Source organism: Labrus bergylta, chromosome 5 (genome assembly GCF_963930695.1).
Source record: "Labrus bergylta chromosome 5, fLabBer1.1, whole genome shotgun sequence".
In the NCBI taxonomy this organism is placed as follows: Eukaryota; Metazoa; Chordata; class Actinopteri; order Labriformes; family Labridae; genus Labrus; species Labrus bergylta.
In genome coordinates, this window is record NC_089199.1 from 7636223 (window position 1) to 7656364 (window position 20142).

General features: G+C 42.6%; 1 protein-coding gene across 2 annotated transcripts in view; it reads right to left on the reverse strand.

The window, feature by feature from the left end:
• Positions 1–1442: 1442 nt before the first annotated feature.
• cbfa2t2 (CBFA2/RUNX1 partner transcriptional co-repressor 2) overlaps positions 1443–20142 on the reverse strand; it is a 40570-nt gene continuing 21870 nt past the window's right edge. For both annotated transcript variants that reach the window (XM_020651646.3, XM_065954661.1), the window contains 10 exons: positions 12052–12210; positions 11119–11360; positions 10921–11010; positions 8708–8892; positions 8360–8613; positions 6613–6698; positions 6138–6330; positions 4637–4705; positions 4169–4359; positions 1443–3310 (listed from right to left, as the gene is read on the reverse strand). In XM_020651646.3, coding sequence (XP_020507302.3) covers positions 2957–3310; positions 4169–4359; positions 4637–4705; positions 6138–6330; positions 6613–6698; positions 8360–8613; positions 8708–8892; positions 10921–11010; positions 11119–11360; positions 12052–12210 — 1823 coding nt within the window. In that variant the 3' untranslated portion in view covers positions 1443–2956. The remainder of the gene's footprint in view (positions 3311–4168; positions 4360–4636; positions 4706–6137; positions 6331–6612; positions 6699–8359; positions 8614–8707; positions 8893–10920; positions 11011–11118; positions 11361–12051; positions 12211–20142) is intronic.

The window sequence follows — 20142 nt, forward strand, 5'->3', positions numbered from 1 at the left end:
CAATTTTCCAAACTTTGATTTGAAATGGGGAAATTTTGAATACATGTGACCATAAATTACATATTTTTCTTTTGTATCCAAATGCTTTAGCCAACTGTCAGCACCACAAAGTTTAAGTTCTCCTGAAGATAAACTTTTCTTACAAATTCAATCAGGACTTGAATTAGGGAAAATGCCATAATTTAGTTAAAAAACTTACAAATACATTATATATATATATATATATATATATAGGCCTTTATATTTACATATGTACCTAGGACTATTAATATTTGATTATATATATTGCGTTCAGGTAACAGGTGCTGATGATTGTTTACTCAACAAATATTTAAAAACAAAATGTTTATCTACACAGTAAGTGTTTAACTGAAGAATGAAGATTCAATGCAGCTGCAATTATAATACAACAGCCACTAACAATCACAGTCCTCCTGTTAGACACATAGGTTAGACACCACAGAAAGCATCTGTGGAGTCACAAAATACTGTGAGCAAAAGTGATTGTAGAACTGGGAAAAGAAAAATACTTTAAAGCATATTAGTCTCATTTTAGTAAGGACAAAATAAACTACTTCAAGCTAGTGGCTGCATGCCAGTTAAAGCTTATTATTATTATTATTACATCAGACCACGACGGATAAACTGTGTGTGAATAGTAGCCACCAACACATCACTTTGTTTATATAGACAGTCCGAAATCATTAGTTTTCACACATTCAAATACAATTACTTACTGTACAAATCTGATGTTGCCGTATCTTCTAGACTTTTTTGGACATTAACAATGTCAACATGTTTTAGTTATTTAATTCAGAGAAATAAGAAAAATGTAAACATGTAGCCTACCGGAGTGTTAGTTTATTTTGTATCGTCTTACCGGAAGTCCCCCCCCCCAAAAAAAAAAAAAATATATATATATATATATATATTCAAAAATATATATATATTCAAAAAAACAAAAACGTATCAGGGCAGGTAGGAACTATAGCATGAAAAACTACACGAAAGACGAAATATTAAGTTAATTGCCATCAGGTTTAAAAAATACTGTAGTTCAAAGGTTAAAGCCGCTAACGTCACCGTGACGTCATTTTTGAAACGCTAGGCTAAAGAAAATACGTTTCTAAAATACAAATTTGATTTTTCTTCATTATTGGAATTTTTTTATTCAGACATTTTTCAATAAATATATTACTGAGTCTCAAGAGAATATTTACAGAACAACATACTATAATTTCATCCAAGCATTTAAATCTTAGATCTTGAAACAGACGCAGTTTATATGGCTAATCATTTATTTTAGAGATAGGGATTTGTCCTTTTACATAAATGAACAGAGGTATTATTTCACAGCTTAAATACCATGTTTTAAGCTTGTTTTTTATTTCACATAACCTTGATGTAAAGCCAATCATATAGAAGAGATGACAGTTTTGAAGTAATTTTATTTCTTTATTTCATACTTCATGTCAAGATATCCTTTTTGTCATATGAAGTTATGCCCCATAACAAAAGAACGTGTTTAAAGAACAAAGAAACGTGTGGCTCACAAAATAAAGGCATTCTCTCATAATATTCTTTACAAAGTAATCTTACAACAAACAAAGAACAATGTCTCAGATGAAACAGCAGAGTACAATAAATCAAAGTTCCTCACTACATTTGACTTTAACCTAACTGTGACAGAGGGAAATAAAAGGAAAGAAAAATCTGTACAAACAAATACAGTTTAGCTCCTGAGATACTCCATGGGACTGACTCGCTGTTCCAAATCCATACTTTGACATCATAAGCACCAAAATGGCCTCCTTTTTTTTGGTAAATTCAAATAAAAATGTGAAGACCCTTTGAACTCCTTTGATTTAAAACAGCACTTTTAACACCTGTTTTTAAAAAGCACTGATGCAAACATTGCCATGTCTGAAGATTTGGAGCAACTTCTGACCCTGCCATACACACCTGGTGACGTCAACAAGTGCCAAATATGAAACTGCAACCTTTATAAAATCTTAACTGCATCTTCCTGCGCTTACTTGATCCAATCACCACAGCGCCTCTTTCTGCTCTTTGAAAATGTCTTACAATCAAAAACAGAAGTGAATAGATGTAAGCTCTTATTAAAGTAGATATGATGTGGAGTAAGTGTATATTCATCTCTTCATGGTGATGACAGTTACAGACAACATTTCTCTCTCTCTCTTTTTTTTGCCACTGAAAACTTTGGTGATGCAGAAACGTCTTAAAGTACCTGAACACTTCACTTTGATATTGCTTTGACAAAATATGCTGTACAATATTCACTGACGTCACAACCGTTTGACAATCACACATATGAAAAAACCTGACAAGAAGTTGGCGAGCAAATATTTGTGTGTACAGAGAAGCTGCAGAGATGACTCGTGCGTAGTCGAGTGTCAGATTTTGAAAAAAGACAGATGCTTTGTGGCTGGTACTGTTATTGTGAACACATTTCCCATCGCTTCTTTCTGAACTTTTTACACAACAAAGTGAGAATATTGTTCTGAGGGGGAGGCATCTTTAAATCACACTTCTTTAAGCTCCCTTTCTCACATGCCTTCCTTTCAGAACTCCCACCCCGCAGACAGAGATAAACTCAGATCAATCGTCAGTTTTTTTTTTCCCCCGCCCTCCATGGATCCAAGATTGAGGGTTTTTTTGGACGAAGACAAACACGTTTCCATCTGTTAGGGAGATCTGTTCATCCAATGGATGCATTGGAGTCCTTCTGTTCTGTGCCAAAGCCAAAGTCCCAGTTGACATATCACTCAGACAGTCATCCATAATCTGTCCTTTTTTTCTCTGCCAAAGAGTATGATGAAAAATCTGTTATCCTAAGTTAACCCACTCATAGTTCCCTCTTCCTGCTGATTCAGTTCTTCCCTATGAAGTACGAGGATAGTTGACGCGTCCACCACTGAAGTCCTTCACCTTGCTAGTGTCCGTTTGTCTCAGGGGCCGATGCCGGGGTGGAGGGAGTGGAGGAGCGGGAGGCAACAGAAGCCTTCTCTCCACCAGGACTGGAGACTGAGGGCACCCTGTCGGGGACCTTGACCCCGGTAAGACCGATAGGAGACACCCCAGCTGCTGCTGCTGCTGCTGCTGCCGCCACAGCAGCCGTCCTGCTTGCAGTGATGGCAGAAACTGGTTTGGGCTGAGCCTGAAGTCCTGGGCTGCAGATGAGGTGATGCCTCTCCCAGTCTTTGTGCTGGCAGAAGGAGCCGCAGTAGCGCGCCGCGTTGCAACCGCTGCACGTCTCGCTAGCTTTGCGACCACAATTCCAGCAACACTGAAAATAAAGGAGATATTTGTAAGTTTTCTTTTTTTTTGGGAGTAGGCGTCTTTAAAACCAAAGCTGAAACAAGCTGTGAACGTAATAGTTTTGGTTGACAAACAGTGCTTTAGACCTCTAACATAAATGTAGCATCATTGTCTTTGGTTCCTGTCGTGTCCCTTGCATGAAAATTTTAAGTCCAATATTAATTCTCCCATCATCCTCCATGCCTGAGGGAAATATCAATCTTTTAAACAGCTAACTGCTCCACTATGTCTTTGTTCATCTTGTGTTTGGTGCTGGATGAATAGCTAACAGATGTCTGTGAGACTGGTGAGAGTGAACCAAAAGGACAATTTCTGCAAGTTGCATGCCAGTAAAACAAAACAGTGAGCTAAAGATGACATAAAGCTTAAAGGAGCTGAGGAGAACAACAGAATCGGGTGATAGTTATGTGTGTGTTTATCACAGTGAGTGACCCCTGTCAGTGAGATGTAATAATTGTTTCCACTTTTGATTCTTTATTACTGGTCATAGCACATTTAAGATCTATTTTAGAAATATAAAAAATTGTTTAACCTAAAGGATCCAGCCGAAAGATACAAATACTATGTGTTGCTGCTCTTTAAATTCAATTTCAATGTAAAACACACTGATTTGAGCTGATTTCAGAGCCACTTGAAGCATAAAAATGCTAGTCCTGGTAGCTTTTAAAAACGCCATCAAAGGAAACATTTCATATTAGCAGCTTATTATGAACGTGTGCATGTAGTTGGAAGAGAAAATATAGTCTGATGTGTTTAAAACTAGTTTTGCCACATTTGATTTTTTAAAGTATCGTGCACGGTTATCACAATCTGGATCTGTGCTCACCTCACTGGAGTCCTCCTGTTCGTTGATGACCAGGATTGCGTCCTCTTGAGCCTTCCTCTTTGCATCAGCCACAGTCTTCTCCATCTTAGCCCTCTCGGCGGCAATCATCTCAAAAGCCTTCTGTTCAGCTTCTGCTACAGCTTTCTGCACTTCATCCATGGCCTGACGCTTCACCTCGTTCACCGCCTCTTCTAAACATCAAGGGGGGGGGGAGTTCAGTTTTAAGTTGAACTCAGCCTGTTTCATCTCTGCACATTGGCAGTCTAACAGTCTATGAACCAGCATAAAGCTGCATGTCATTAAAATGAAAATTATCCACAATCATGTTATTGTTTTTTCCCTCTATAACCTTGAACATTACTGATATATAGCTATATAGGCGTTTTCAAAACATCAGAATGTAAAATATAACTCTGATGGTGTTCTTTGTAACTCTATGAATAAAGGTTATGATGTTATTTTTCTTACCAGCTTTCTTCCAGATCTCGTCTGTAACGTATGCTGAGCCTGGCCGTGGAGCAAAGTCTCGCTGAGAGTCTGCAGGGAAGCAGAGACAGAAGGGATTAGCACCTGCCAGGGCTTATTAAGATATTAAGACGATTAATTGTTAAAATAACGGTTGACTTTGTGGTGACTGACAGTTACATCAACATAACAGGTGCTCAGAAAGAAAGAAACAAAGGCCACAGAGGGAGGCCGCAATAATATCTTTGTCATGTACTCTTTTGTTTTGCCTGGGATGCACACGAGTCCGCATATCTAGGCCACACCACCGTCGTAATTGTTGTTTATCGGAGTCTTGGACTGATCTGAGATCTGACAGCTTTAGAAAGGAATGTGTTTGGCTTGGAGGGAATTGCAGACCAACAAGCTGTGTCAACATTCTGTCTGTTCCCTCAAATCTCTCTCTCTCTCTGCATCTCAATTCATTTCTCTTTCTCTGTAACACTGCCACCTGGCTCATCTCCTCTATCCCCATCTTATATTCTCCATCTCACTTCCTACTTCTCTCTTTTTTGTCCCCCCTTCATTTACATCCTCTCTCTTCAACCAAGCGCTTCACACACCCTCCCTGTCTCCTTTTCCAACCCCCACTACACTCTTTCCTCAGCCCGAGCAAGCAGGCAGGCTTCCCGGCTGGGGGCCCAGATGGTGCTCTGGCGAGTCAGCCAGCTCTGAGTCTCTGAGCCTGCAGGACGGCAGGACAGCCCTTCTGTGGCCGATATGGCCGAGGCCGGTCCTGGCACCTGTCTGTGGCTATGGACCAGCAGGAGGACGGCAAGGCTGGCGCTCAGAGAGGACCGTGCCAGTACACAGCAGACTGGGGGGGACTCACTGTGGACGCACTAACTCACATGAGACTTGTCTGCACTTCTATTGGTGGCCACTAGGTGGTGTATAGAGAGTGAAACAGAGACGCTGTCATTGATGCTGTTCAGACCTTCAAGCTTTATTTAACTGCACTTCATGATTTTCAATCAAACACGCTGCATCCCTGTTCAGGCCTTTTTTCTTTTTTTTTAAATACGGATAGGATGTGATCAAGGGTGTAAATACTTCGGCTAGGCCCTTTGTGATGTTTATTCATGTTTATAATAAAGAATAATTACACCCATTACAACCATTACACCCGTGGTAAATGGACATTCATTAGTTGTATTCAAAGTAGGGTCTAGCCTCCAAAGCTCAAATCATAAGGCCGACAAATGAAGTGCTGTTCATTGAGGCACAGGTTTAGAAATGAATGTCTGAAAACTAATCACCCTGCAAGATACTTCTACTGTGGACAAAAGGCTTTTAGTAATTATGTGAATTGTCCCTTCAAACGTTAGGTTTTGGCTTCCTCCCCGTGTTCATGAAGCAATCTTCTCTTGTGGAAAACAACACCCACCAATCACAGAAATGGCAACTGGAGTGTTCGGTTTCTGCGGTGCACCAACATAACTGAATTAGAAAAAGCGGTACCAACCCGGCTCGCCAGAGTGGGGGCTGTGGGTCTTGGAGAAGGGAGTTGAGGCCGAGCCTCCTTTGCGTGGGTCCTCCTGCTCGCTGGAACGCCGCCTCCAGTAGTTGAGCTCCTCCCGGTCTGACTCCTGGCATCGCCTGAGCACGCTCACTGACCGCCGCGTCTTCTCCACCATGTCCACAATGCAGTTCAACACCTATAAAGGAAGACAGCCACATAATGAGTTTTTTATCTGTATGTTTCACTGATATATATGAACTTTTACTCTTAGCAAGTGTCTAAAAATAGTCCTCAAAAGAAACACAATATGAAAACAACTTAAGTATTCTCTACAGATGTGCTGTATATACGTTTTTGATTTCCAGCGATGAGATGTGAAAAAAATCTTCAGAAGAGGACCCCAGTAAGAAAAATGACACTTGACATTCTTTCTATATCACAAGCCATTAGCAGTGAGGGTGTCTGTCTGCAGCCTTACATGGTCCAGATGCCTCCATTCATCAGCCCACTCTCGGTCTGTCAGTCTGTGGTCCACCGGCTCCTCGCGGTAGCCCCCGTTAGTGCCTGATTAAAACACACACACAAGACAGACCACAGGCCAACGTGATTAACATTCTTCTTAATGTAGGACAAGCTGCAAGTGACAGTAAGTGAGTGAAAGGTGTGTGTGGATGTCTAATCTGTCGCTTATCTCTCTCTTTAAACTTTGAGATACTGAAGGTTCATTATTTCACCACAAGATATCCTGGGATTACCATCAATATTTTGCTCACATAGTAGGGAAGACATGCCTTGAAAAATCTAAACCACACCTTCTCACATATTGAATTTAAAGTGACAGAAATTAAGAGAAGTAAATGGTGGATAAGAAACAAGAAAAATCTAGATGGATTTAGGGATTGTGACTGAGAAAGGTGGGGTGAAAGCGAGAAGTAGAAGCCTGTAATGCAAACCAGATTTCCAGCACCACAGCCTACACACATCTGGAAGTCAGCTGTCAACTACACACACACACACTAACCAAAACTTCTCCCTTTGCACCTCCCCTCCTGGAGCTCACAGCATTCCAGTAGGGAGACACTCAGGCTGAGTGGAGTGGCTCCACTTCTAAACACAACCAGCCGCTCTGACACTAACTGTGGGCCATTACAATCAAAAACATGCACACACACAAACACACACAATAATTAACTGAGCTTTCTGACTCCAATTCAGTTATTACTCAACACTATGACTTAAGCAATATCTAATTGAATATTTAACGGTCTTAATAGTTTGCACACAGAAGATTGTGGGCTCATGCAGAGCCCAAATATGTCCTGATACATGTCACTCACACACATAAACAACAACACACTGACTAAAAAGAGTCAGCAAAACCACAGTCTCTTAAAATTGAGAAACAAACAGCCAACAAGAGCACACATGCACACCAAGCCTGCTGAAGAGAATAATGACTCCCTCATGCAAACACACACACATGCACACTCACACTAGCCTTCCCCTCGACCTCTTCCCTACTCCTGGTTCTCATCAGTGTTCATCAGTTCAAAGCCGTGAGTGTGTGTGTGGACTGATGTGTTTATCTGTGTGTGTGTGTGTGTGTGTGTGTGTGTGTGCGACTATGAGTTAAGTGGCGGCAGGCGGGCGGGAGGCTGTCAGACAAGGGACTAAAGCCTCGTAAACACAGCACCTCTACCATGAACATATCAAGGTGTGTTTCTGTTCGTGTGTGTTTGTGTGTCTGTGAGCTACTGCTGTTTCCACTGTGTGCTGACAAGCCCCCAGATGGAGGGTAGATATACACCAGAGCAGATCCAGCCCTGCCTGCCTGGACAGTATGGCTCTGTTTATACACACACACACAGACTCCAGAGATATACGGGTACGGTCACACAAACACACAGACCACCCGTTATCAGAATGTATGTGAGTGTGTCTGTTTTCTTCCACGTGGGCTCAATTCTGTATGAATCAGTAACTTGAGAGTCGTTTCCACTGTGGGGAGTTTTCTCAGAAATTAGGAACATTTGGAGAAAGTCAGTGTTTTATCACATCAGGGACCAGGGAATTAATTAAGTTATATGGACACTTCTCAACCAACAAAAAAAGTCCCTGCTCCTCTGAGGAGTACTTTCTCACTTTCTAACTGTAGTGGTTCGGTTTGAAAACACTTCGATCGGCTGTATAAGTGATTTGTGTGGTTCATTTTATGCTTCACTTACCAGGGAGCCTTGGTCTGTCTTTGAGTTCCCGGATCTCCAACACGCGTTGGCTGTGCTCGCGGTGCAGGATGTGCGGTGCTGCGATGTCATCCAGAGCGTAGTGCTGCAGCGGTGGAGGGGTCGGGTGAAGCTGGGTGCTAAGGGGCAGAGGGTGGGCGGGGCTGTGTCGGGGAGCAGGGCTGATGGTGCAGATTCGTTTGGCCGCAGGCTCCAAGGCTGCCGGGGGACGTTCATGAAAACCATTCTCTTTACCTCTGAAGAAGGAAGGAGATGAAGCATGGTTACAAACTGAGCAGGAACATGAGAGCTTGATATGTGTCGCTTATATGTGTTGGTTGGAATTCCAACCTGTTGGGGCTGTGTCTCTTGGTAGCAGGCTCAGGGGGCTCCATCAGCAGCTCAGAGGAGTCTGGGGAAGAGGCCAAGGTGGTGCTGAGCAGGAGGTGCTCATGCTGGGACAGGTACTGGGCTGGGGTCTGCTTGGCTGCCCGTGCACAGTGAAGGAGTTCCCTCTGCAGAAGGGGAAGGTTTGCCTGGATGGAAAGAAACAGACTTGTGAGGCTTTTTTTTTAACAGAAAAGTCTTAAAATTGGGAACAAGAAAATCAAGAAATATTCATTTTCCCTGACAGAAGATTTTTACAACAGGATAAACACAAGAGGCATATATAGAGAAAAAAAAGGGCACCATACAGCCCTCTAAGCAAAAAAGTGAGAACCTGTTGAACCCTATAACGGGGCTATTTAGGGCGAAGAAACAGTGACTATCTGCCTCTGTGGGTGGACACTTTCCTGGGAGAAATGGCATGTTTAAGGGGGGGGCATTGACTCCATCAGGTCTGGCTGTAAGGCTCCATTTAGCTCTTGAAGTCGGTCTGTGGCTGCCTCCAATGTTGGCTGTGGCATCCCGAGCTCAAATAAAAACGGCTGAGTTTTCTACACTGCTGCTGAGGTCGGTCACTAACCACTTGCACACACCACGAGCACAATACGTCAATCCCAGCCTATGTTATGAAGGCTTATAAAACTAAAAAACATTTTGAAACAAACGATACGTAGACTCTACTTCACATTACGCTGCGGTCTGCTTCTCTTTTTTAATATTTATCTACGACTCTCTCCGTTCTATCTTTCCATCTCGCTTTTGTTCCCTGCATTTCCCTGATGAGGAACAGACTGTGGTGTGTTTGCAATTACAGCACTTCCTTACTCCCTCAACCAGTGGGACCAAATAAACAACCATACCGTTCACATTTTGTGACCTCCTCCTCCTCCTTAGCGTGTTTGGCAATCTAAAAGTTCCTTTCTCCTTGAATCTGACCGATTCTTCCCCGTCATAACTAGCTCATAATTACAGCGTCAATGGTGTTTTGCCATATTGGTTTGCCGTCTTCACAGATATTCTAACACCATCGCTTTTTTTTTGTCAACTCTGTATAACATCTCTCTATATATCTCCCATGCTCCTCTGAGTCCCCTCTTTCCCTGGGGCCCCAGGCTAGTGAACACATGTGCTGTGTTTCAGTCGAGCTCTCTGGGGTTCAGCGGGGCGGATGCTAGATTGGCGGCGCCTTGGCAGCTGAATGCTCTTTTTAAACGGGACAGCGGCTCCATATGGCGCACACTGGAGCCCATAAAAAGGGAAGGGAGCGCTTTATAGGCATGTTTCACACTTCCGAGTTCCCACTTCTCCCTCTCTCCTCCTCACCCAGCTCTCTCTCTCTCTCTTTTCCACTTCCTCACCCTCCGACTTTGTCCCATCTGTCTTTCTCTTTCTGAAGACTACTTTTACAGAAGTTTGAATAAAGTTTTTTCGGGACCCCACCCCACTTGTAATAAATTTCTAGAAGGAGGGGAACAGAGGTTTCTTGTCTCAGCACTCTCGAGACAGACACATGGAGGGGCTCCAAAGGTGAGTAAGAGGTAAGTGTGGAAAAAGAGTTGAGGATTTTAACTTGCTTAAAGTTACAACGCCACAACCCACTGAAGATTTATTGGATGCTTTACTGAGAGGAGCTCCTAAAAAGAATACTCTTTGCCGACTCCCCTGGCTACAAAGGGCTCAGGATGCTGTTTAACACACACACACACACACACACACTCATCTGTTGCTTGTCAAGTCAACATGCAAATCTTGATAGTTCCTTTGAACATTAGAGAGGTTGTTTATTCGATTAGAAAACCTACACAGATCCCTATTTAGCGGTGTGTCCTGGAAACACGGTAATAAAGTGTAATCAATCTATTACTTTTCCAGCATGACTCATGAGCTGTAATATGATTGCCTGTAGATTATTCAGGGTTATGTTAAAGTCAAGAACCTTCTCTTTATCGCCTGTTATTATGTGATTAATAATGTAGCATGGTGGAAAACCTCAGCCGGGAGAGGAGAAGTGAGCAAGGTTAAATGATTCTAACAGAAACAGGCGTAGCATTGGGTGTAATGTCTAAAACTCAAATGAGATGGGGAAAAAATACTGCTACAAAGTTTAAAAAAATCCAACACAATAATGCTGAGGAAATATACAAAATCAGAGAAAGAGAGGACGTTGTTGTGTTTACCTTGAGGAAAGGAATAACAAAGGGCCGTAAGGGGAAGTTTGTGGCCTCCTGAAGACGGGAATGAAACTCCTCAATGGTGACTGTTGAATTCTAGGAGACACAGAAAGAGACGATCAGAAGAGCAATGATAAAAGCTACAGTGTCAGATGTTGCTACGTCTCGAAAGAAATAAGACAAAGAGTTAGCAAAAGAGCTTACTACGAGGGCCAGAACCAGGCTTCGGACGCTGTCTCCGATCTCAGGAGAGATGTCGTTCCCAAACTGCTGCAGCGTGGTCAGGAAGCGTTTCAGCTTGCTCAGCTGGCGAGCCCCACAGGTGGCCGGCAGCTGCTGGTTTGCCAGCGACGAGGATGAGGAAGAAGAAGGTCCGTTGCTGTAGCGCTGTGGTGGAGATGGCACTGCGTTCAGGGTAGGTGGGGAATGGTGATTCCCGTTTGTCACTGGAGAAGAGAGGGGAGATTAATAAGAAAGAAATAAAGAGAATGCTTCCCTTATAGTGGATTCAGGATCATTGATTACTGGTGTTTTATTGTTCAGTGCAATTAAGATATCCACATGACATGCACTAAACACCGGTTTAAATATTAAATAGTCTAAATGAATCCAAACTCAAGCTACAAATTCAGGTTTAATGACAAAAATAGAAGTAATATCAGAGTATTGCTCGGGATAAAGTGAATCTTAATAGAGAAACTAAATAATCAAAATCAAACATGATATTTAAAAGAAAAATTAAAGCCAGTTTGTTGAATAAATATGTGGAAATATGTCAGTGAGATACTGTTTTGTTTCGTGATGCTGTAACAAAAATGTATTGTGATATCATTTGTACAGTGTATAATGAATTGGTAAGGAGGACTTACAGGGGGGCTGCCAGTTGCTAGTGTCTGCCTGCAGCCAATTTATTTTAATTTTAATTGTTTTTGAATTAAGTGTTCTGTTTTGTTTTAATTAATGTCTTGTAAAAGAGGGGCAGATATTATAAGATTAATCTTCTTTCTGCTCCTTTTCATTCAAAATTTGAGATTTTATGTTTGTTTGTTTTTCTTAACTTTATTGTTTTTTTTGGATGAAATAAAATTGACAAAAAAAAAAAAAAATCATTACAAGGAGCTTTAGAATAATTCTTACATGCTGTGGTGGAGAAGGAGGCCGGACGAGGGCCGCTGGGGTTGACGGAGGGCAGGGGAGGCATCGTGGAGCTGGAGCTGCTGCTGGGGGCTGATCTGGAATGAGTCTTAGCATCCACAGGAGAACCGGGCATGGCAGGGGTCTTCTTCTCTCTACCGTCTGCAGAGAAAAAAGAAGGCGAGAGAGGTCAGCTGGGGGGTCAAGAACGGTGTTTTAAGATGTTCTAAATCTGATGATTTAAACCAGGTCTCAGTTGTTATTAAATATGAGCAAGTTTTGCTTTGATTTAGTCTTGCTTTTCAGCTCTTTTTCTTTAATTAACTCAGACTCAAATGTATAAAATAACTACAATAAATATTGCAATTTAACTCATTTAAGCATCCGCAATCGCAAATAAACAAGCAAAGACCAGTCTTACTTTCCCCATCAGCTAAGTGGTTTAAATGAATGCAAAGGCTTTAGGTCTATAGCCACAAAAGAAAACTAAATGCCCACCCCCCCCCCCCAGCCCACTTCACAACACAACACATACTGCCAGGGCATCACCCACCCTGCCAACCCCCCCTTTAAAAGAGCCAGATGTCTAAAGTTTAGCCCCTTTCTCCCAAACTATTCAGATCAATAACAGAAGAAATGCTGAAGAAGTCCATTGTGTGGGAGAAGAATGCCCCCTCGTTGAGCTCCCCCCTCAAACGGGTTGGGGGGGTGGGCGGTGGAAGACGAGACAGAGAGAGAAAGGGACGAGGTTATTTCACGCTTTACTAACAAGATCGGCAATCTTTTGAATGTTAAACGCAACTTCTCAATATGCTATAGCCGCTGAATGAGACCACCAGATAAGGGGTATGGAAAGAGTGAAATGAGGGGTGTGGCGGTGGGGAGATGTGGGATCAGACACCGTCTTTGTCTCCTGTAGATCCATGAAGGCCGGGACCCGTCTCCATTTAGAGTGGATCAGACCTTTCTAACTGCTTTAAGAATGGACGATTAATAGACAAGCATGGTCCCACAGGTCATGGGTCAGCAGAGAGCAGCTTTTTAAATGTGGATTCATGGTTTTAGGGCTTTGGCTTCAATGGCACCCTTTATATCGTTTTCACAGCTATGAACTCTGCATGGCCTTGAGCCACAGGGTTCCAGTTTATAAAGGCGTTTAAGTCTGAAGGTTTAAGCTGTCAGTACGTATTTCAAGGGAACTCAGATGGAGGAATTCCCCATATTCACATGGCAGCCATTGACGACTGATGTTAACCTCTGGGTTGGAACTTCACATATTGGTGTGGTACTGCAGTGTTTCAGCCTCCAAATCTCAGCAGTACAATGACAAAGAGCCAATAACTGGCTCCTAAACGATCAGCAGAATAGACGACTTAGCAACAAAAGCTAACTTTAGCATTCAACTACTTTTTCACATTTACTCTTCCAAGTGTAAACTTTGAGAGAAAAGTATAGGCTATATCCATCCTGATAAACAAACCCCTATTGGTCACACATATCGTTTAAAAAGTAACACACTTTTGGGACTTTCCTCTTTTGTTATATCACACAACCAAAGGGAAATGCTCGCTTGTAAGTGGTTGAATGCTGACGTATCATGCAACACTGTAAAACAGGATACTAATATTAGCTCACAAGAGTTTGAATGCTATGCTTCTCCATCCAACTGTGATGTTATCTTAAGTGGTTGAATGCTTAAAAATGTAGACAAAGATATTTTTTTAGCCCCGTTTGCCGTCCATAAAGTGATTCTATCCACACGCTTTGTCAATCCGCCCTGTGAAACTCATCTGTCATGTCTGCAACTCATTATACAGCTTTGACTGTTCTCCCTCCTGTTTTTTCCTTCAACTTCATCCCTCTCTCTTTTTCCCTCTCATTCCTCCTCAGCTGTGTGGCCTGCCCTGCCATCTCTCCACCTGTTCACCCACACAGGGGGCAGGAAGGAGGGATCGAAGCAGACATTTGGACTGTCATACCCTCCACACAAGCAGGCTGCCAGAGCACCGCAGGAAGCAGCCTTCAGCACACGGACAAAAACACACACACACGCACGGACAAAAACACACACACACGCGCGCGCACACACACACACACACCAGTTCCAAAGCTTCACACACTCCAACCGTATGGCCAGGAAATTAGACTGACATCTCAATAACAGAATCAGCATGGCATATGGCCTTAATGTCAACACTGTTGCCATGTAAACAAGTTCATACAGCCAAGAGCAAGGATTTGGGCATTCAGAGTGTTATACAGTAGTGCTGCATGGAAATGTATTCACAAGAACTTGTTAACACATTATCAACAGTTCTCCTTTGGCAGTGAATTGTTATTAGGCGTCCAAATTGACTGTCATGCTTGTAAAGCTTCTTGTATGTCTATTGTGTTTGACAGACAGGTCTACATGAGGCAAAAACATGCTATACATATGTCTTGTTTTGAGCATCCTCTACATATAGCAAAGAGACATTAAGTCACAGCTGTGCTCATGCAATCTTAAGATGTGGCAGTGTATGTTAGACGTGCCAGAGGTAACATCCAAAACAGGAGACATCAGGTGTGTGTGCATGTAGTGCTGACAGCCCACAGAGAATTGCCTCTGCTTGTCAATTAGACAGCGACCATAGCTGGATGACTTCATCTGGTTTGCAAGCACCTGAGTCCACCATATATAGTCACAGGGGAGGCAGCTGTCACTGCGACAGCAAAACACACACACACACACACACACACTCACACACACACACACACACACACACACACACATGCACAGAGTGTACAAAGTGGTCCGATGTTAACTCAGGTGAATATTGGCTTAAAGGAGGATGTGGGCTGTTTGTCTGGTCTAAATGCCACCTGTCCTTAATGCTCTAATGGAACAAAGGTACACAAAGCTCCACCGCACATGTCAACAGGATTACAGGAAAATGCCACGATGCATAGACAACACTTTAAAGTGAATTGGCATGTGAGCAGACCAATGAGTACTAAATAACCTAGAGAGCAAAGGGGTTCATCTGCTTAAAAAATACTTGATTACAAAAACGTAATGTGATTGTGTCCATACCATTCTCTGTCCTTTCTCTGTCTCTCATTTCTTCTCAGACAGATGATGTAGATAATACATGTTATAGTCCTGTTATTTACTCGAGCTCATTTATTTGCTTTCTACAACTGTTGTCGTTGCAGGGATGGGAAAGTAATGTGCATCTGTGGTGATCTGTTGTTGCTAGCCAGGTGTTCCTTGTTTGTTCAGCTTCAGGTGACACTCGTCTGCATTTAAACATTCAATCAGCTTTAATTGCCTCTCCGACTCTGCAGGCGATGATTCAGGATGAGGGACAGAAAAAAAGAAAAGAAGAGATTTCAGGCTATTCCCATTTAGCGAGTACTTAATGCAATCTATGTACTGATGAAATTAGAAACGACTCCTTGCGTAAAGCGAGGATGGATAACCTACTTTGAGTCCGTACAAATTAATCACACTTGACTTGATATGTAAATAAATGTGTTTGGTGTTAAGGCTTACTCGGCTCATGTTTTAACTCAGAGGTTTAAACTCTCTGGCAGCTGCCTGTGAGGCATGTGTGTGCAAGTGCGAGTGGACATGATTGTGCACAGCTATCTCTGTCCTGTCGCTGCAGATGAGGTGAGAGAAGATGTAACGCAGACCGTGCTAATTTATCAGCAAGCCAAAAGACAAATGAGAAAATGAGAGTACGTGCAATGCTACGTGCTATGTGCTGCTACGATGTGGTTTCAGAGCAGACACACACACACACACACACACACACACAGTGAACACTAGTAGACACTTCAATATGCAGTACGGCTCACTGAAACAACAGTTAATAAAGGGAACACTGAAAAAGATGACAGAAGACAATGTTTTTTAAATAAGTAGGTCTAATGACTAAGGTAAGAATAGAGTTAGCCCAGCTTATTGAAAACACTGGAACTAAGCTAGCCAACTCAGATAGCTGGGATATTTATTTTAAATACATTGAAAAGAATAGCTAAATTCAGGGTTCAGTAGGTTAGCTTACACTTTGTAGCTTTCTGATAAAAACTTAGAACCTCAGAAGAAAATGTCCTCTGTTTTCCAACCTTTAGCCTCAATGGAAACCTAGACGTTTGGGAGTTAGCTGAACAGCTAGCTAACACATGGCACAATAAAGGGAACTGATGTGAGCATATCTTTACTTCTTTTTAAGTGGTTGGGTTTATCAGACTATTAGCTGCTGGCTCAACCTGTACTTAAGCCTAATCATTCCCTCACAAAAATGAGATTAAACTTTAAAGGTGAATCTAAATGTATTATTGACTTATTTACACTAAAATAAAACAGCAGTGTCAAGTGGAGCTTTATTCTGTTTATTACCACTCGCAAACAGTTTAAAATAAAGGGCTACAGGCTCATTTTGAACAGAAATCAAACAGCCATAGATATGATGATCATCTATAGAGGAATAGTAGTAAAAAATAATATTAGCCCTAAACCATGAACTGGTGAGACACAGGCCTTAAGGGTGTTCAATAATAATGAATTGAAACAGATCAAAACATTGAGGAGTTGTCGTTCAGCTCAGGGCGGTAAAAAAAAAGGCATAAGCTAACAGCTCCCTTAGCACCAATGCAACTGATGGGCACTTCTTTCTCCTCCTCCTCCTCCTCCTGTACCATATGGATCTAATCGGCCAAGAGCTGGCCAGCTGGGACCTCCAACAGTCACCTGTGAGGGAGGAGGAGGAGGAGGAGGAGGAGGGGTGCAGAACGGACTGCTGGAGCCTACTCTGCTAAACCAAGGCAGTCCCCTCCTCCACCTCGACACACACACACACACACACACACACACACACAAACACAAACACGTCTTTGCCTCTGAGGAAAGGAGGGGGGGTGGGGGGGGAGGCACGAGGCGGCTGAATGCAAGCGAGTGGACTTAAATGCCGAGGAGACAAAGGCTGCACCTGGTCCCCGTCCGTCCACACACAATACAGCACACATCTGTTCCTCTATCCTGTGCTCCCTTCTGACCTCCACCCACATACACACAGACAACAAACACACACACACACACACACACACACTGCAAGGACAAGGACAAGCACCAACACTTACAACACTACATCCACTTATAAAGCTGATAATTCGACAGTGCATGGTCTCTCTCCATGTCGACGAGTTGTTATAACCTCGAAGTTAAACAACAGGTTCAAGGACTATATTAGAGCCTTTTTTTTCCTGTGTTTGTATGGTGTCATGTTTCTGAAAATCACAGAACCCCCCCCCCTGCGTATTTTAATCAACTTTGTTTAAATTATTGCTCTCTAGGGACACACACCTCCTTACAGTTGCCACACTCCTGTGGAAGGAGACAAATAAGACATTTTAAACACCACTTTTTACAGTATACCCCTTCACATTGTACAGCGCCTTGAAAATTGTTAAATTATATTTATATGGACAATAACAAAAAAAAAATTGCTTTAAAATAAGGTTCTGTAATAGACCAAAATCTGAATTTAGAGCGTGCAAACGTGTTAAACAAGCATTGACAGGAATAAGAAATTTGTCGACAAATAAGAGGCGCCAGAGGTGGAGAAGGAGTAATGCCTCCAAGGAGGGAAAGGTGGAGGGAGGGAGGGAATAACAAGGATAGAAAATACTGTTTTCATTTGAAAGACAAGTCAAGTTGTCAGACTCAGAGCCAGGCTGTTTTTCTTGGCTCTCATTACCACCTTCCAGCCCTGTAGACTACATATTTGGACAAAACCCAATGTCAACACTCTGCTCCTCGTGCTGCTAGGGCTAGAGGAGAAATGGAGAGGTGGCAAGGTTTGGCAGTAAGGGGGAAGAAAGATGTGTATGTACATCAGAAGAGGTCAGAAGAAGGAGGAGGGACACCTATGGGGAGAAGAAAATGTAGATGGAAGTATAGAAACAAGACTTTAAAACTAAGAGGTAGACACATTTCCCTGAGACTGAGGGATGGTGAGAGATGCCCTCGTATTACCCCCTCACACAGTCAGATGATTACAATAACACTGCTGTAATCCAGCATGCCACAAGTTGAAAAAAAAAAAAAAACAAGACCCAGGGATGGAAATGTACTTAGTGGCAGAGCGAGAGAGAAGGCGAAAAAAGAGGACGGCAAAGCAGGCAGACAGACGTCGTCCATAAAAAGTAAGAATGAGCAATAAAAATGAAGCAAAGGGATGCGGGACGAGGAGGAGGGAGGGACGAGAGGGGAGGGATGGAGGGAGGGGAGGATTGGCAGAGATTGGACGGGGAGATCGGACAGTGTCCACGTGTACATGAGGTCAGTGTGAGGGGAATAAACTGAAGTCAGTGACATTAAAAACTGTCAGAAATCCTTCATCATTGCATGTTTCAAAGCTTTTGGGAGTTCAGAACGTTTTCACTTTCACTTGTGATTCTATAACTGTCAAATATGATTAGAAAGTAAGATGAATTTTAGGAGTAAAATGTTATTTATTACATAAACATGCCACTGTGGCAAGTTTTGTTGTCACTGGTCGAGTGACTGTGAACTTTATCAAACACAGACATACATGCCTGAGTCGCACACTGCTGTGCTAAAAGAGCTGGAAGTGGGTGTGTGTCATCATGTGTGTGTGTGTGTGTGTGTGTGTGTGATAGCCCCCTTTACCAGGTGTTGAGTTTGTCATCGGCAGTGTGGAGAGAGCACACTTATCCCAGAAGTAACTCACACACACACACACACCTGTGAAATGGCCCCCCAAGGCACATAAACACCAACACACACCCACACAGAAATCAACTGTGACATAACACGGACAGTTCAAACCTGTCAATCATGACCCTGACCCACAACACACACACACACTCACTCAGATATCACTCACAGACTCTCTCACAAAAGCTTCCCATTCTCCAGGCCAGTAGATTATCTGCCTATCTGGTTACAACCCTTCTCACCTCTCCGGAACAAATTGGTTAGCCTGCCCGTCAATCATCATGAGCCTTGTGAGGCTTTTAAAACCAAGACCGCGGAGTGAAACACACTCAGATGTAGCACTAATTGAAACAGGGCAGCATTAAAATAAAGTGCTGTTGCCATTATTTTATTGTCTCTACCTCTGAGTTCATTTCAAGTCACAGACTGCCCTAACAGACGTATAAATCCTCCTTTAAAAAAAACTACATAGATATCATCATGTGTTCCTGGAGGATTAAAACTGGGTGGCTCCTTTACATTACCAACTCAGACAACTGTCTTAACCTGCATCCAGGGAGAATATTGTTTTCCCTCAGCTCTGTTCTGGACATAAATATGCAGGCACACTGTGAACTTGTAAGTTAAAGTAGTCCATAAAAGAAAATACGTGCTCGGGACATGAGAAAACAAAGCGCACATTAAGATCGGCCTGTTACAGACCAGGTGTCAGAGGGCTGAACAGCCAAACGGCCCGGGATCAGCTCCAACCAGATGTTGCTATCAACACAAGCCAGGCTGCAGATGTTTACACAGCCTCTTTTGACCCACACTTTAGAGTGTTGATGTATTGTTTCACCTCAAGAGCTCAACTTTTACATTTCACTGACATATAGATAGAGTTGCTTGACAGTTAACATTACAGTTGATGGATGTACACAAGTGTTTTTTTTAGAGAGCTTAGCTTTGAAAACAAAGAGGAAAACACATTTTTTTTTCCTGGATAATGTATTATTCTCATTTCTCCGATCATGATTCGAAGTATACTGAATGTGAGTCACAACACCAAGCACTAACAAAAAAAAAAAAAACACAAACAATCCTACTTACTGTATTGTAGGACAACAAAGACACTATCTTTTCACAAAACACGGTCTACACAGATGACTATTCTCCCACCCTCAGGTTTTTTTTTTCACGGGTGCAGTGAATCAACGCTGAGCTGTAGGTAAAGTATGGTCCATAGAGTCCATAAACAGAGCTCAGCCCCAGCTGTATACGAGAGCACAGCTCCACAGCCGCTGAGAGAGACAGATAAGTAAAACAAAGAGGCCAGCTGTGCTCAAAACAATGAGGGGAACGAGAAAGAGATAGCTGTGGAGGATGAG